Source organism: Hetaerina americana, unplaced genomic scaffold (genome assembly GCF_022747635.1).
Source record: "Hetaerina americana unplaced genomic scaffold, ioHetAmer1.1.p SCAF_9, whole genome shotgun sequence".
Lineage (NCBI taxonomy): Eukaryota > Metazoa > Arthropoda > Insecta > Odonata > Calopterygidae > Hetaerina > Hetaerina americana.
Window position 1 is genome coordinate 41,583,555 of NW_027287538.1, and position 17,375 is coordinate 41,600,929.

Consider the following 17,375-nt stretch of genomic DNA (forward strand, 5'->3'; position numbering starts at 1 on the left):
TCTTACGGTGCAGCATGTGCATTAGAAAGTGTATGCAGTGGAAGGATAATTGTTGGTAAATGATATTTTCAGAGTCCAAGAAAACAATATGCATGACCTACAATTTCGAGCAATCCTGTCATGCCTTTTTTGGTCGAAGTGAAGATTTTCCGAGAAAATGTGATGAAGGAAGTATTGTTTCGACGCCGTATCCATAGATCCTAGTCTCACGAGTAGTGATGGATGTATTTAGTGAAATTTTCCTCCCATCTAAGTATCCCAGTTTCACAGAAATCCTCTGCGCCTCGAAATTGCCCATTTTCAGCTGGCTGCACTTGCTCAAATCAATCACAGAAACGCTAAATATTGGATTAAGCAAACGGCAGATAGCACAAAAGGCTAGCGACTAGTGTAATGTGGATCCAGATTCAACCATTGATAACTTAAAATGTTCGCGAACTTTCCGCACAGATATCGTACATGAAGAGCAGATAGAAGAGACATGCATTTGGCATTGCATATTTGGGCAGCTTGTTCGAAAAGAATAGAGCTTGGATGGTGAGATTAAGAGAATGGCATGTGTAGAAGAAAGAATTTGTGGTGGATAGCTTTGTTACCCTGGCCTTGAGAAGTTTCTAGTCCAAATGGCCAAAAATGTTGAGCAGTATCCGGGCAGTTTTGCTGCCGACATTTAGCTGTAGGTCTGAAACGTAACGGATGGGAAAGAAACCATTCGAAGAACTTGGATACTAAGAATGGATGCGAAATAGATAAGAGAGCGTATAATTTCCCATAGACAAGTGCGTCAAGGTAATTTGGGCAACGGAGAGAATTACTGAGTAGAGACTGAACATGCAGATATGCTGGGGAAGTGAGAGTGGGCGAAGAGGAAGCGGTCACCCTTGAAAGTCCTGGTTTGATGCAGCGGAATTCTCCCTAAAACAGTGGAATGTGGACCCCTAAAAAAAAGGATTGTAGGAAGAGATTCGTTAACTAGGAAGATGCACAAGTGTTGAAGAACAAGAATAAAAACAAAGTGTATAGGCTTTCTTAGAACCATAAAATTAAGGTAATAGTTCAATACCTGGGTACATCATCTAACCATGGTAAATGTTTACACGAGTAGTTTGCTTGCAATTTTACACAATTATCTTCTCCGCCAAAAAGATCTCTCGCGTCTTTTATGATTATTCTAGTAATGCTATTCGAAGGTATACTTGTTTTTCTACGGAAACTTGCGGCAATATCCTTAAAACATAAAACATTTCAATGCTATTATTTCCCTTAATGTTTTATAATTGATATGATTTAGTCCCTTCTTTATTTAGTCACGAAGTGTGACTGAAGTGCTGATTCTATCTTTCAGGTGTATTTTCTCAACCTCATCTACATTTTAAAAATGTAGCTGGTATGTAATTCTTCGGGTCATTTTTTTATTCCAGAAGCCCATAGATTACTGATTAATTTTCCTCAATTTCGCTCCGCAACATTTAGAAATTTAGCATTTGCAACTATAACGACCTGGGTAACCCTCACAAGATACTATAAAAATACAGTATTCAGACTTCGTATGATTATTTCTATTAAATGTTACGAGCAAGCATTCCAAACCCACGAATACGATTACGAATACTTAGTGTTTGCCTGAATTTAGCTCTTCATTTATTCTTATAAAATATGGGTCCAAAGAAATTAAAAATACTTGTACATGTTATAATTTATAATCGACCTATACACATCGTTCAATGCCGCTATAAAAAATTATGAATGAACAACAATTAGAAAAGAGTAAATAATTTTTTGCCTGTCGTATGCAGTAAATGGGATGATGGCAAATTTTTTCATTGCCATTAGACAAGAAAATTCAAAGACAAGATTATTAAACAATCAAGCATATGATTTATTAACACTATTAACAAAATTTAATTGGCGAGAACTTCATTCCTCGCTGTTAAATAGTATTACAAATACCATTTCAGTGATCATTCACCAATACACACCTCAAGAAACAAGGTCGTTCATAAATACTCTCGTGTATAATTATTTTCTAGGAAACATTTATTAAACCTTATAAAAATATCAGTTTTTTTCCTTTTTCACACGAAATTTCGTTTATGTCAACAACACATATGTATAAATGTTCTTTGGCTTCAAAAACCTGCCGTCAATAATCCCCATTACAGAATGATCACATATAAAATTTGATGATACATCAAAGTTTTACACGTGAATTTATATTCCTCACAGAACTAAATACACACATTTATCTTTTTTTTTGGAATCGACAACTTTTTTGGAATCACAGATCAATTGAATGCATATTAAACATATAAAAACACACTCCAGATTCCTGAGACACCAGATTAGTTATATTTCTCTGCAAACATATACTAACACTGAAGTCAACGTAGATAGTCTTATTTACATACATTATCGTTCTCAGGAAACTTACATGCACACATATGGTCGAAAGGTTATATAGATATATGTATATATGCGGTTTCCGCTGCATAAAAACATTGTTTATGAAACCTAGACGAAGGAGAATATGCAGTGAAAACGACATTGAGCAAAAGGAATGGAGGGTGTTTTATTCTTATAAAAACTAAAATAATATGATGAAAACGAACATTCATTTTCATGGAAAACCATGAACACATTTTATAACCTTGTCATGGCCGTTTATAAGATGAATGCGCACTCTAAACTTTTGGCAACTTACGAATACTTAGGCCGAGAAACGCACATTATTTACGAGAAAATCATACAAAACTTGTTTCATTCTTCACTTATGAGGTTGCAAACCTAAAAAAAAATCTTAAAAAATGTACAATATAAACAATACGAAAGATGGCTCTTTTCTTCAGAGATGAAGATTGGGTCGAAGCACATCTTACGAACATTTGTATGAGAAGAATTGATTGGCAATATTTGTCTGATAGACCAAGTCCATCATTCTGGAGCATTTTCGAAAAAAAACTTATAAGCCTTCGTGAGCAGCACCAATTCAATCCTTAAAATCATTCATTTGCTTGATTTCTTTACATTTCTTTCTTCAACTACCATTCAAATGACAAATGTTGTGCTGACCAATAACACAGTGCTCACAATGAACATCTTCAACCATTCCTAGAAAAGAAGTTTTTTCAAATAATACTTACTGACATGGGGTGGTTTAGGCATCAGTGACTACGCCTGATCTGCGCAGAGGAACAAATATACAAAGTTGAAATAAATTAATAGTGTTAAATAGGTAGACTATACGAGATAGTTGATCTTTTCCCTCAATCTCTACTCGCATAAAGCACACCATTATCATTAGAAAATTTTCACTCTTCTTACATTTTTCATTTTCTTTCGTTTCCGGAATTGATACCCAACATCTCTTTCTCCGAATGTTGATTGAGGATACTAGAACATAATAGGAACGGGTATAACAGAATGGAACGTAAAAATACGTCAATAAATAAATAAGAAATACAAGCAGTAACGCAAATACGAGTCTGCGACTCAAAATACGAAAACTGAGGAAGTAAAACATTATTCCATGACAAATGCAATACAAATAAATTATTTTCAATGCCACTCGATGAATAGCATAGCGCACAATTTTACCCTGACGCCAAAAATAATGCAATAAATGCCCTGAATTTCGGAAAACTTTTTTGCAATATTGGCAATCATTTTAACAGCCCTGCAAAGAAAGAGTTCAAATCCACGTTGTTAAATAATAAAACGCGCCTATTCTGCGCGTAAAAATAAAGGAATCAATACTTAACGTGGGAAAGTAAATAATATCAGTCTTGGTCCAACATTCAAGTAATAACCGCCTACAATGGTAACCTCCTGCAAACCCGAGCTTTCAGTTGATTTCCGGGTCTGGGGGCGGGGGCTCTGGAGTCTCGAAAGTGCTTAACGCGATCATTTCTTCTGGGAGCTCCAAATCTACGTCTTCTTTACCGACAGCCTTGGTTCCGTGCTTTGGGGTTCTGTTCAGCAAGTAATCAAGATCTAGCGTTATTCTGTCTAGCATGCCGTCTAGATCTTCCGCCCCACCGTCGCCGTCCCCGTTCACCGCCGCCGAGGGACTAGCCTCCGCTTTGGCCGACGCAAAAGCCTCGTCGATCGAGTCCTTGCCTTCTTCCCTCCCTTCCGGGCGCCTCCTCAGTTCCTGCAAAACCCTTTCGTCCAGGACCTTCTGCTCGGCGGCACATTCGGGTGCCGGGACCGCGGCGTCCTTGGACTTGGGACAGGGCCCTGACGAAGCACCCATGGCATCATCCCCGTCCTCTTCTTCCTCCTCCTCAATGATTTTCATCTCCTTACTCCCTAGGGTTCCACCGGCGCTTCGGTAAAGCGAATATTTGCCCGGTGCCAGAGGGATGTTGTCCGGGGTGGGCCTGGCGGCCGTCGCGAGGGGGACCACGCGCACAGAAGGGTAAGAGTTCCTCCTCACCTCGTCGTTCGTCAATACTATCCTTTCAGGGTCGACACTGCCGCACACCCCAACTCCCATGGGAATCCGGTTCTCGGGCACGTCCAGCACGTCCGGGCACTGCAGCGGCTCCGTGACCCCCTCGTATCCCTCGGGAGACAGGACGACGGCGTTGAGCGACAACAATCCTGGGTCGCCCATGGGAGGAGGGAGGCCATCGAGTACCAGAGGGAAGGGAGGTTCCTTCTCGACCACGTCCGGCTCGGGGTTCAGTATAGTCACGGACTTCGGGGGCAACGGGTTCTTGAGGATGGACTTCCTCACCGTGGTGGGCGTCTTGGCGCTCGCGGAGAACGCCACCGTCTTCTCAGGCGCGTCCCTGCCTGAATCCTTGGGTGACCTGAGGCTCGACTTGGGAGGGTTGACCTCCACCTGGGCTTTCACGACGACCACGTCCTCACTGGCCTGTTTGCAGATACCCTTCGGGCGGTTCTGGTCGTCCTCTGTGTCATCCTCCTCAGCGCAGATCCTCCCGGCGACGCCACAGCAGCTGTTGCTCCGCTGTGGCTTCCGACCGGCGCCACCCCCGGCCTCCCTCTGCTTCCACTCACTGTACGGGAGGACGGCGTCCACGAGATCTGCGCTGTCAAAAGCGGGGTTCGTGGAGCATTGGTCGTGGGAGAGACTGATGCCAGACGCCTGAAGGGATAAGCTCTTCTTGGCTAGGGCGACGGCGAGCTCCTCGTCGGTCAACGGGTTTGCGTCGATATACGTCTCGCCTGTCCCTGGGTCACTCCCCTGCTTCTTAAACGTCTGCAGGTAAAGAAGAACATGACGTAATGAAAACGATGGATACATGATTTGATATAACAATTGCGTAAGTTAAATAATTTTAGATGAAAGAGTTTTGGATGAAACAGAAGAGTTGTTAAATTTTGTTCGGATAGTGGACGGAAATTTTACTCGTATATCTATTTTTTACCACTAATAATGCACACAAATTCCTCTTCTTTTTAAATTAACTGCATTTATTTTCGAATAAACAAAAATAATATGATGCTTAAATTAGGTATGATCAATTTTTAGAATGTATTTAATCAAATATTGTTAATATAAGGTCCACTGTCTCCCACGTGGATATTATGGCATGAAATGACATTCATATTTTTCACTGACAATATTTCGTATTTTCTACAACGTATACATTTTTCTTAAACATGCTTTCGCCCTAATTATATATATCGTGGGCATACCTCTTTTATTAAATCGCAACTACAGTGCTTTCATGGCGTAACTAGTATGTTTTTATAGTAATCAGAACGTGAATATTTACGCATATTCCAGGCCTACAAAAAAGTAATTTAGAGAATTCAGACGGTAGGAAGCTAAGTAATATTTGTAACATAATTAATAAACAAATTATTTCTGGCCAGCGCGTATGCATCTATGTCTTTACTTTAAGACCCAGTAAGAGGGTCAAAACACGTGGAACAATGCGGGAATAAAAATTCTTCACTCTGGCAAAATATGTAATAGGTACCACACCATATACAAGATATCTATTTTCGAATGATTCCACATTTTAAATTTGACACAGGGAAACCGTAAACCAGGAAATCATACCAAAGGAATAAATACAGAAAATAAATACAAAAAATAATGTATCTTGGGAAGAATGTATGAAAACCGCTCGAAAAATATTTGGAAATGAAGAACGGCAGAAGATAACCTGGAATAAATATTAAAGTAGGTACAAATATTATAAATTTTCTGTACTGTCGGCATTCCAATAATAAAGAATTAAGTATGAAATGGCACAAAAATATATGATACGGCGTCAGTTGGATAAATTACTTCGCTATGTGAAAAGATCAGAGCCTGGCTATTCCACTGGCAAAAATAATCATTTTCGAATTATTTCGATACAGAAGATATTCCTCTGCACGAAACTGATCGCAAACTTTTTTTTCTGTGGAATATCAAGGTTCTCCCATTCCACCCGAAATACACAAATCTGTTGCCATGAATTTTTCAATTATATTAATTTATAATCGCCAGATACACAGCTATTAATGATATCTCTCCCAACAGGAGGGGACAAAATCGGAAAACAAATAGGAATGGCAGAAATGTTTTTCCAAGAAAAATCAATGAAACAAAAGTATTATTTTCGGGATATTCTTTCTCCGAATGTTTAATCCGTACCTTTATCTCCTGCTTCATGCTGTCCATCCCTCTCATCACGACCCCCTGCGTCCCGATATCCAAACCCCTTAATTCCAAACCGCTCTTATTCCCTATTTCCCGCATTCCTTCCGTCACGGAAAACAAAACTGTGTCGGTGCTCGCCCCGTCGCCCCCTCCCCTCTGGCCCCACTCCCTCAAACCCCTCCCGTCCCTCACCTTCTTCCTGAGGGAGCCGTGGAAACTCGAGTCCTCATTGCCAAGGTCAGGCTTCAGGGACACTGCAAGCAAAAAAAGGGCATGAAGGTTAAGGTCAACGACCAGCTATGCCAACCTAATCAATTGATATACCAGAGCTAATCCCATTAAAACACTTAATAAAACATTATAACAAAATTGCCATTTCTCTTGCAATTCGTCCTTCAAATTGCATGTAAAAACTATTTTTCTTGACATGATAATCCTTTGTATCCATAAATTCAGCATTTTTACGACTTTGATGACGAGATACCATATCTCAAAGAGTTCATCAATGAAAATAAATACAGAGATAGAAATAAATTTCATGGAGTAATAAATAAGCGGTTTACGTGAGAGGTTTTTAAAATGAAAATGGCTCAATTTATTTCACTTACGGTAATGATAATCCCCTTAGAAAAAGAAAAGAAATATGATAGGGGTTAAACAAAGGCTTAAAGAACCTAATAAGATTTTGATATGGATTCCAACCTGCTACATCAAAGGCTTCCCTAAGATGTTTCGGACATGTGAGAAACATATATGGCTTCAGATGTGTTTCACAAATCTGGGTGTCTAATACGGCCCTATAACACATGAATGTATATCCAGTGAGACAGAGCACACTGCTGGCTCTTTTCTACCAAGCAAACTGGTTTATTCCATAAACGGAAACCCATTGGGTAAGTAAACTGGCAAAAATGGACACCTTTTTACTAGGACCGACGCGATGGATTAGCAAAATTAGCGACTCTCTAGCCTTCACGGACTAAGGTTGAACTACTTAGCTTTTGAAACATGAACAGGGTGAAGATTGTGGAAAAATTATTTGGAAATAGGCAGACGAATGAAACACTGCTGCATAATCGTTTACTAAGGTTGGAATTTTTTGGACGGAAAAGTGCGAGCTATACTGAGATGACATAGATGATGGTAGGCCAGTTGGAATATTTCTCAACTGGAAAAAAGGGAGGTAGGGAATACACCTAGATACGAACGAGGGTTTCCAGGCTTGTATTCTAAACGCTATAAATGAGGGTTTAAATTACGCGGAAGCTATGAAGATTTTATTGCATGACACATTTTGCCAACCAGCGAAGCAAAAACTTATTGCACTAAATATGCCATAAATCATAACTTCTCAAATACAGATCAACATACATTATGCGGAAAAACACATTAGGTAAGCTTATTCCCTTGTCCCTTTCCCTCACTGGTTACTGGGACTTAAATTGGCGAAAAGACAGTCAAATGAACATAGGGATAATAAACTAAACCAAAAAAATAGTCACGAGGAAAATTGCGAAAAAACATCTACTCGTACATGTACGCTACAATATGGGGGTGGGGGCAATAATTTGTACGTGTATCACCATCTATAATGTAGGTTCGGGCATGCACTCGTTTAAAAAATATCAAGATTACGAAGAAATTCTTCGCTCAATGTTTTTTTTAAGAAATCGATCTCATTTGAGTGTGATCATAGGACTTTGCGAAAAAAGAACAAGTATTGACATTTTTTCTAGCTGAAACATTTCTCTTTTATCTTGAAGCGGTCTGAAATAATGATGCGGGGTGGGGCACCGAACAAGATTTTTTGAGATATTGTGGGAATGATCGTCAAAATGACCGTTTTCCCTTTCGCGCAATCCACGAATTTAATCGATTGATTGAATCAGTAGCTTGAAAAGATTAACAAATTTATAAAATGAAGCAATGATATAGGCAATGCCCACTTCACAAATTTTCATATTTTTCATTCACCGATCATGGTTTTGACCGTTTATGGCAAATTTATGATAATTAAAGCTGGCGTTGAATCACAATTACAATACGCGCTTCAATGGGAGCACGTCTATCTGAAATCACCATAGCACGTCGAAGAGGGGAAACGACCCAACGATCGCGAAGAATATATAATGAAGTGATTAATCTCATCAGTAAAGTAAGTAATTATACCCCAAGCGATGGAGCGTAACACCACAATGCGATTTTTTCCGTTTCCAAACCACAGGCAGGTCACAGAGGGAAAGGAACTATCTTTTCTACACTGATTCTTGAATTTCACGTGCCATTTAGGCTTAAAGCAAGGAAAGGTGGGCCCAAAAACCTATCCAACCAACCTTACCACCGCATCAGGCCAAACACCGTTCATCTAATTCCTTTCACATACTCCGCTAACAAATTATATATATGGTTGGTGACATAAGCTTGAACAGATAGAAGAGTTCACCTTTTTGAGACTGTTTTGGATGAGGCAAGGATAGTGTAGTAGTGGCATTAAGAGACTGCATTAGGCAAGGAAGGGTTTTACCGAAGCGTAAGCGGAACAGCCGGGAGTCGAGGGAGCCTTAGGCTCCCTCGACTCCCGGCAAAAGAAAGACTAGGATAAACATCAATATGAAGCGTAGCTTTGCGTGTCCCGGGAACTTGATCATAGAAGAAAGAAGCTAAGCGTAGATTCGGAGGCTTTTGAGATAATGCTGCGGAGAAGAATGAACAAAATGAAATGGATGGAATGGAAGAAAGAAGGAGTTATACTCGTAGACATGGTAGGAGGGTAAAGGAAGATCGGCTGTCGTGAAATTTTCATAGACGAAAGGCGGATGAATGCAAAACATACCGAGCTGAAATCTGATGCTAGAGACGACCATTGAGTCATCGAGATGAGAGTGAAAAAGCAAGAGACATTTTGAATGGAATTAAGGGAGTTAATAAAAATAAAATGTCTTTGCTGAGACGAGATTCAGACTAGATAGTCCATTGTCATCCTAACAGTGGGCAAAGCTAAAGAATGACTTGATACGCGCATAGTGTGGGATTTATTTCGAATTATGTTGATCAGGAATTTAGAGCGCAGCAGTATGTAGTGTCAGGGGTTAGGGCGAAAGCGTACCCCAATCCTTGCAGGATACTGCTACCGTTAACTTGCCCTAAAACGTACATAGTCACAAACCCCGGGAGCTATTTGTGGGAGTTTTGACCCCCTGAAAGTGCGGACGTGGGATATCGTGCACAGTTTGGAGGGAATACTAACGTGTGAGGGGGCTGTCGAGGGAGTCGGAGCTGTCGCTCTCCTCGTCCTCCTCGTCGTCGTCGTCCTCATCATCCTCTTCGTCCTCGTCTTCATTGTCCTCGGGTCCACCGCTCACTCCCGCGCACCGCAGCCTCCGGCCATCCCGCTTCCCCCGGACCCTTTTCCTCCGGCCACCCCGGAACAGGCGGCACAGGCCGAGGGGAGCCTCGCTCCTCACCACGTAACAAACAAAGATCACTACGCCCTGGAAAATTAACGATTAAATAATCCAAATAAACACGGCCGCCTTCGTTTGCGTAAGCCGCTTTTAAGGGGCTACATTCTCAACTTGTTTGGTAAGCTCATGCTAAAATTTCCCTCGAGGCACTTGGTCGTTAGTGAAATAATAACGAAAGAGCCCGGGAAAGATGAAGAAAAAGAAGTAGTGCGGGTTTTTCAAGGAACTAGAGCTACTCGGATGCCAAGTAAGCTAATTAAGATTAATTCGATATCATGCATTAACGATGGGAGAGAAATACGAGTTCGTTTCGTAACACATGATCTTTTCAGTCGTTTCCGGAAGGAGTCTCAACGGCAGACGAAAATAATTAGTTCTTTACCAATTAAACTTAATATACCGTTTTCTTTCAGGTACATGAATCATGGAGCCGAATCTTTATCACATCAGAAGTTTGCACAATGTGTGAAAAATTTCCACAAATATAAATGTTTCACTCTTTAATTCCATTACTTAAATTATATATAGACGTTTCACGCCTCGTCAAATCCCAAAAATAAACAAACCAAATATTGAAATATATGTTAATACACTGATACTAAATGTCTACATTTTTGTAGTAATTGATAAACTACTTGCATAATCCAATGAAATGTTAGAATTTTGATATATCTCACCGTAAATACTATTTTTTTACAGTACACTTGTTTTATCGACCATAAAATATCGAAAATTAGAGTAAAACTCATACATATAGTCGAACAACAAATATTTAGAGTAAAGTATAATACAAAATCATGACTCACGAGCAAAGCACTCGATATGCTAAAGAAGTAGTGGGTCACCACATCATCTGGAATGTTTATGTAGAACACCGATGCTGTTTCCATTACCACCATCGAAGAAAAGATCGCAGCAGCTCTCCTTAAGAAAGCGACCCTGTAATGTTGGAGAGAAAATATTAATGCATGACCGTAGATTAAGCGAAGCATACGAAAAAAACAAGAAAGTAGACAAATAATGTGAAGCAATGATCATTGTGAATTAAATGCGGTCATAATTATTAAGCATAAAAAATCTTTTTTCAAGCTACCAAAAAATTTAATTAATGTATATACTATTTTTATATCATTAAGGCATGCCAAGTTTGGAGCTCTCTAAAATTGACCAATTTGCCAATTAAATACAAACAATATAACGATAAATGTAAGTTTGTGCTCAGGAATACAGATTAGATTTGCATAGCTTTTGAGGCTGTACAGGTTGAGAAACTTAGCGGCAGTCGACCATTTTAAACCGATTAATCAAGCCAACCCGGCTAGTCTTGTCAGCCCACTGAGCTAAAGTCGCTATTTACCCCTCGCTTCGGGAACATGAGCACGCTTTAACGTGATGTTAAGGTCTTTGATGTAATGAGTTAAGGGAGGTTAATGACCTCTATCACGTTGAAACCTATTAAAGAATGACGACAACTACCACGATTAAACAGATGTTATAACTTCAGGTTCACCGCATTTTACCGATGTTAAGATAACGAGCTATAAAGAGAGTTGCACTTGTCCGCTGATGGGAAACTCTCAGGATCTTATCAGGAAGGTAATATTTTTTGTAGACTTAATGGCGACAAAATTATTCATCTCTGTGCCCTATTTATTCAGAACACGTGAATCTCAAGGCGTCCAAAACATGAATAAGTATAGACGCTTCACTTTGAAGTACGAGAGTCTACGAACAGCAATGCTGAGCACGGATAAAATCACACATACACGTACTTTCGGATTACGTTGGTTTTATCCATGGCTGATAACGGGCGTCTTCAGTTTGACTTCATTGAGTATTAGTTATGCAGCATATCATTAATAGAATCTCGATTTGAAAATGTGCCATAGATTATTTGACTCAACATAGTGTATGAGGAAGGATTTTGACCAGCCACCTTAAAGCTAGCCTGCGCACGAATTGAACATCGGACTAATCTAATTGGTTTTATTTTCATTAACACTTTGGAACATTTTTAGGGTGAGCGAAAGGCTCAGGTTATTTCCTATCGCTAACAGTGGTTATGGAAAACAGTTGCGCGACACCAAAATTTCCAATTTCTAAAAACAATATATTCGTACTGGGGCAATCAGAGCAACCTGCGAGCGCTCCTAAGACGTTTTGACTTCACTACGAGGAAAGCGATCCATTTCGATCTCAGGAGGAATCTTCAATTCAATCGACAATTGTATTTTAAAGAAGAAAAAACCCTTTCCGTCACTTATTTTTGTATCTTAACATTATTTGTATCAATTGACACTTTGAAAGAGGAAATACACCACACCGTAACTGATAATAAAATAAACTGCTAAGTCAAACCGCTCAAAATCAATCCACGTGTTTTGGCATTTACACGCATCAATCAGTGTGATATATTTCTAAAACATAACCGAAATACCAAAAATAGAGAGGGAGACAAAGGAGGAGATGAAGAGAGTATTCACAGTGGTATTCCAAAGTTATAAGTATATACAGCGACGCATTAGCAGCTAGTTGCAACGCCGGCATATATTTTGGATGACCAAATTATAGCAGGAAAAATAAGACATATATCATTAGGCATTCATAAAATCAATCCTCCTTTATTTTCACAACCTAAGACCAATAGCAAAATCGTTAAACTAGTTTGGCACGACGCAATTTCATTTCTTTTGGCAATGTAATTATTTTTATTTCAACTGGCCAAGTTTGAATCAACCTAGCCTGTCCATCTGCTCAGCAAACTGAACCACTAAACCTGAATCAAAGAATATTCTTTCCCTCTCTTTGGCAACATATACACGGTGGTCTTCCTTACCTCCTCCGGATGATTCTTACATCCCCGCGAGCCTTGACGTTCTCCAGGCGGCTGACAATGGGCCCTGACGAGTCCTCCCCGCCGCCGGCCAGCGTGAGGCCATTGGGGTGGCGGGTGGGCGCCGTGATGAGGATCAGCAGGTTGCGCAGCCTCCTCAGGAGGGAGGCGCAGAGGAAGGCGAAGAGCAGGGAGATGAGGGTGGCGGAGGCGAGGAAGACATTGAAGAGGGACGACCCAAGTGCCAGCCACCACGAGGGCAGGTCCCAGCCGGAGGCGTGGTGCGATAGGTGCGTCGCCAGGACGGCCAATACCGGCAGTCCTGTCCGAACAGAACGATCAGTTTAATCGGGTGCATTAGGGTTGACCAAAAAAAGTTGTAGTATACATCTATTAGAAACTACAAACAAATAAAATAACCGAAAACTCTACATCGACCCCAACAAATCTCCGGGACCTAATGAGATACCGGCGCAAGTGTACAAAGAACTGTCGTCTGAATTTGCCCCGTATCTTGATATAATATTTTAAAAATCATTAGCAGAATAAGGTAGCTAAACGGCTGCAAGGTAGATTCTGTAACGCCCATATTGAAAAACGAAGGCCGGGAAGACCCCAGTAATTATTAGCCCACATCGCTTACCTCCATCTCCTGTAAGATTCTTTAGCACATCATTGTTAGTTCTGTAATGAGGTACCTCGATAGCCAAGATTTATTGATTAATAACCAACACGGGTTCCGTAAAGGTCCTGAGATCCTGCACCGTATCTCATATCGTGACACCCTTTAGCAGTATACGTACGATAGGGCGGTGCGACTAGAATTCGAATGAACGTTTTCACGCCCTTCCGTAGGTCTTATTGCACAATATTGATAGAGAATTACATTCCACCACATCTGAAAAGCTTACAATATTCTAATTAGACATTGGTACCTCCAGGATACATTTTCCATCGAGCAATTATTTATTTTATCCTGGAAATTATATATAGTACAATTAAAAGCACAAAGAAGATTTAATTCATTGTATAGCGGCTTGTAATCGCACACAGATGTAAATTCATCTGATGTCCCACACAATCTATCCACACTCGCGTAAAATATTTACTATCTACAAGAAACTTCCCAATTCTGAAAATAAAAAAGACCATGTGAAACTGTTTCTTTTCATGAGCAGTATTAAATTTTGTAGCAAAAACATGGGCGACTGGCGACTAAATTCCACATTATGATCGGAATTCCGCTAATTTTATTCTAGAATTATAGAACATTGATATCTAGAATACAGATAATAGTATACATATTTAGTTATGATAAGCATATTTTTCGAATGCAATATTATACACGCATATATGCTACTTAGACACAATGGTATCCAAAGAGAACTTTAACTGTAGTATTATTTTGCCCCAAATGCATTCATAGAAATTACGCTATAAATGCTACTTTTCAGATTCCAGGATTCAAGAAATATATATTTATATTCCCACTTATTCTCAGTATTCCTGGATTGATGGAAAACGAATGGATGTCATTTATCACAATGCGAAGCGAATTCTAGTGATAAAAAAATTAAAATTCCCACCAAATCCACCAAATTAGTTTCAATCACGGGCGATAACATTGCGTAATCCCAAATTAAAAATCCTAGCGGAGCGTTTTGTGGTTGCTAGGACTTCGTGGGAATACGATTGGTGTTGCACAGACAGTAGCTGGTCAAACTACCCCGTGCGCATTAATTTCACACGCAGAAAGGCTTATTTCTGAATGAGTTCTACCCTTACCAATCAAAATAACCTTTTGGGTTGATTATTATACCTGTATTTATCACATTTATTAGCTTAGTTATGGGTAATCTATGAGCAATAATTTGAATATAAAACAGTTTTTTATACTCGGTCATCTAGTGTATATAAATAATTTTATTTTACTCCAATTTTACTTTAACTGAAAACACGTAATAACCAAGGTCGTAAACTTCGTTTTAAGTTAGCATTTTACCCAAACTAACAGTAACTAGAAGCTCGTTTCGCTTGAGAGTATTTTAACTTGGATAACGTCATGCATTTAAACTGTAGTAGTGTTTATAAGGAGAGAACGACAGCCAGGCATTTGGGCCATAAGGGATAGGGTAATTTAGGGTTTGTTATTCCGGGACTGGAAGAAGGACGGAGAGAAACCCGGCATAGGCAGCATTAGCCTGTTCTCAACGAATGAACCCCACAGTTTGACAACCCATTCGACCGACGGTGTACCCCACTTGAAATGCTCTCCCCATAGCATTTCAAGTAGGTGTTCGGGATACCACTGAAAAATTTCTGCCATTTCCGGTTTTAAAACCCGTGCCCTCGAGAAGATAGTACGTTAGCTATCCCATCATTCCGAGCCCCATGTAAACATTATTTCCATATTTTGAGCATACTAATTCTGTCTCATCAACTGATACCAAATTAACATATTATTTTCTTGAATCATACGTGGTGAGGAATCATTCTCTACCGCACTACCTAGTTGTGGGTTGCAAGGTTAAATGCATATGTAGATAATTATCACTCTATGCAAAATAATAAAATACCAAAATTCTCAACCAATAGTTTATTGTAACACTGTTTCACCAATCATCCCCTCTTTTATTTCGTAATGGAAAAGTTTCTTGGAATAAAACAGGTAGAGTAATATTTCACTCATCTAGTCATTTTAAAACGATTTTTTATCGCGGATATCAATTACATCAGAATAGAAATAAGCCTGTTTAAACTGCGTCCATCGCCAAACGAGAAATTCTTCCAAACCAACTGCTCACGTCAAATGACGCTGTCGGAAGGGTTGTCGTCACGCTGCTACGTGACGACAACCCTTCCGCAACATCTGGAGGCAGAGAATGTGACGTAATTTTCAACTGGCTTCTGTTTATGAGCATCATAAGGGGAAATCCACGCCACAGATTTGTTTTCGTAAGAAAGGGTGTGCTCGATGGGAATAAGGCCACGAGGTACCAAATGTTTCCAGCTGAGGTATTCATTACTTATGCAATCAAATTTGCCTTCCCCAACACGAAAACCATTTATTCGACGATAACATTTAAGCAAATATCTCCATTAAATGCTTCACTCAAGTGTTCCTAACCCATTTCGCGTATTGTGAGGCTCATAATATACGTGTTGGAGTACCCACACCCTAAGTCTGATTGATGACATACACTAGATACTGTAGGCATGGAAGTGTTACGGAATCATTAGTTTTTATAGAGACATTAAATATCATTGCAGCGTAATGCAACTGAATTCACTTATTACATAAGGTTTGATGTGATCTATTGAAATAACTTGAACAGTTCATGCAGTTAGTAAATTATATTCTTGACGCACGTGGAATTTTCAGAACTAGTAAACAAGCAATAAAATAATGAACTACCAATTAATATGAGCACACTATATTATCTCTGAATATTGACAAATAAGATTGATGATTTCCTGTTGTTTTAAAAAAACTCTTAGAAACACAGTGGCCTCACAAAATAGTTATAATTCGAGCTTTTATATTTATCATTTATTAATAAAAATTTTATACCGTTACAAAGTTTGAAATGGCATTCAAGGAAAAGATGCAATAGTAGCTTTATTATCAGTCACTTCCTTCTATTGGATGACTTTCAACCATCGCCTAATCCAACAAATATGCTGTTGATAAAGTTTTACAACACCAATTTATTGTCCACTTAGATTGTTTGCTCGCTAGTTCACGACGGCATTCTAATAACATGCATACCCACAGATGGGCAAACGGTCGGTCGAATGAAGTTCTTATTAAATTACATTAGGTAGTTTTAGAATCATTAATATTCCAGATATAATCAATTTATAAACTTTCGGATTCTGCAAGTTCTGCCTGTTTGCATGAAATAAATTAATTACTAATTCCAATAATAAATATTCAATCAAATGGAACACCTAACTGCAATTATCAGTGAACCGCAAAAATATTTTGCATAGAATAGGTTAATTAAAAATATTTCTGATACTTGAAATCTCAAACACAAATTAAATTTGCTCATCATGATACGCAGGTTCATTATTAGCGAAGAAAAATTCAAATATCCAGATAATAGGAATATATAAACACAACTGCGAAAAGAAAAAAATAAAATTCCATCACTAAGGTCGTAAATTTCAACCAAAAAGTGAAAACAAAAAATAAACGGCATTAGTTGGACTGTGAGCACGAAATCCTTCGAGACAGCACTCTAGGGTCCGGTAAAGCGGAATGACTACGGAGATCGGGGACCGCCTCGTGTGTGACTCAAAATGATCTCCAAGGGGTTCGATCTCTGATGCGTGTGAGCACCCACCTGTTACTATGCCCAGGATAGTCGGTCTCAGATGGGAGAGACGGGGCAGGTTGGCCAGGGAGCTCTTAGCTCCCATTCTCTGTGCCACCACGGGGGACGCGGCC

General features: G+C 39.5%; 1 protein-coding gene across 1 annotated transcript; it reads right to left on the reverse strand.

Annotated features, from left to right (window-relative positions):
* Positions 1-1,928: 1,928 nt before the first annotated feature.
* Positions 1,929-17,368, reverse strand: LOC139698942 (F-actin-monooxygenase MICAL3-like). Its single transcript, XM_071597909.1, has 6 exons — positions 17,272-17,368; positions 12,926-13,244; positions 10,896-11,028; positions 9,873-10,116; positions 6,818-6,879; positions 1,929-5,227 (listed from the first exon to the last, which is right to left on the reverse strand). The coding sequence occupies exons 1-6, from the start codon at positions 17,345-17,347 to the stop codon at positions 3,842-3,844; spliced, it is 2,220 nt and encodes a 739-aa protein (XP_071454010.1). The 5' UTR covers positions 17,348-17,368; the 3' UTR covers positions 1,929-3,841.
* Positions 17,369-17,375: the final 7 nt, after the last annotated feature.

Coding starts and splice junctions, on each gene's coding strand:
- LOC139698942 (XM_071597909.1), bottom strand. CDS start 17,347: ATGGGAGCTAAGAGCTCCCTGGCCAACCTGCCCCGTCTCTCCCATCTG. Junction 6,880..9,872: donor CCTCGACAGCCCCCTCACAC/GTTAGTATTCCC, acceptor TTTTGCTTGCAG/TGTCCCTGAAGCCTGACCTT. Junction 5,228..6,817: donor ACGGCTCCCTCAGGAAGAAG/GTGAGGGACGGG, acceptor CTTTACCTGCAG/ACGTTTAAGAAGCAGGGGAG.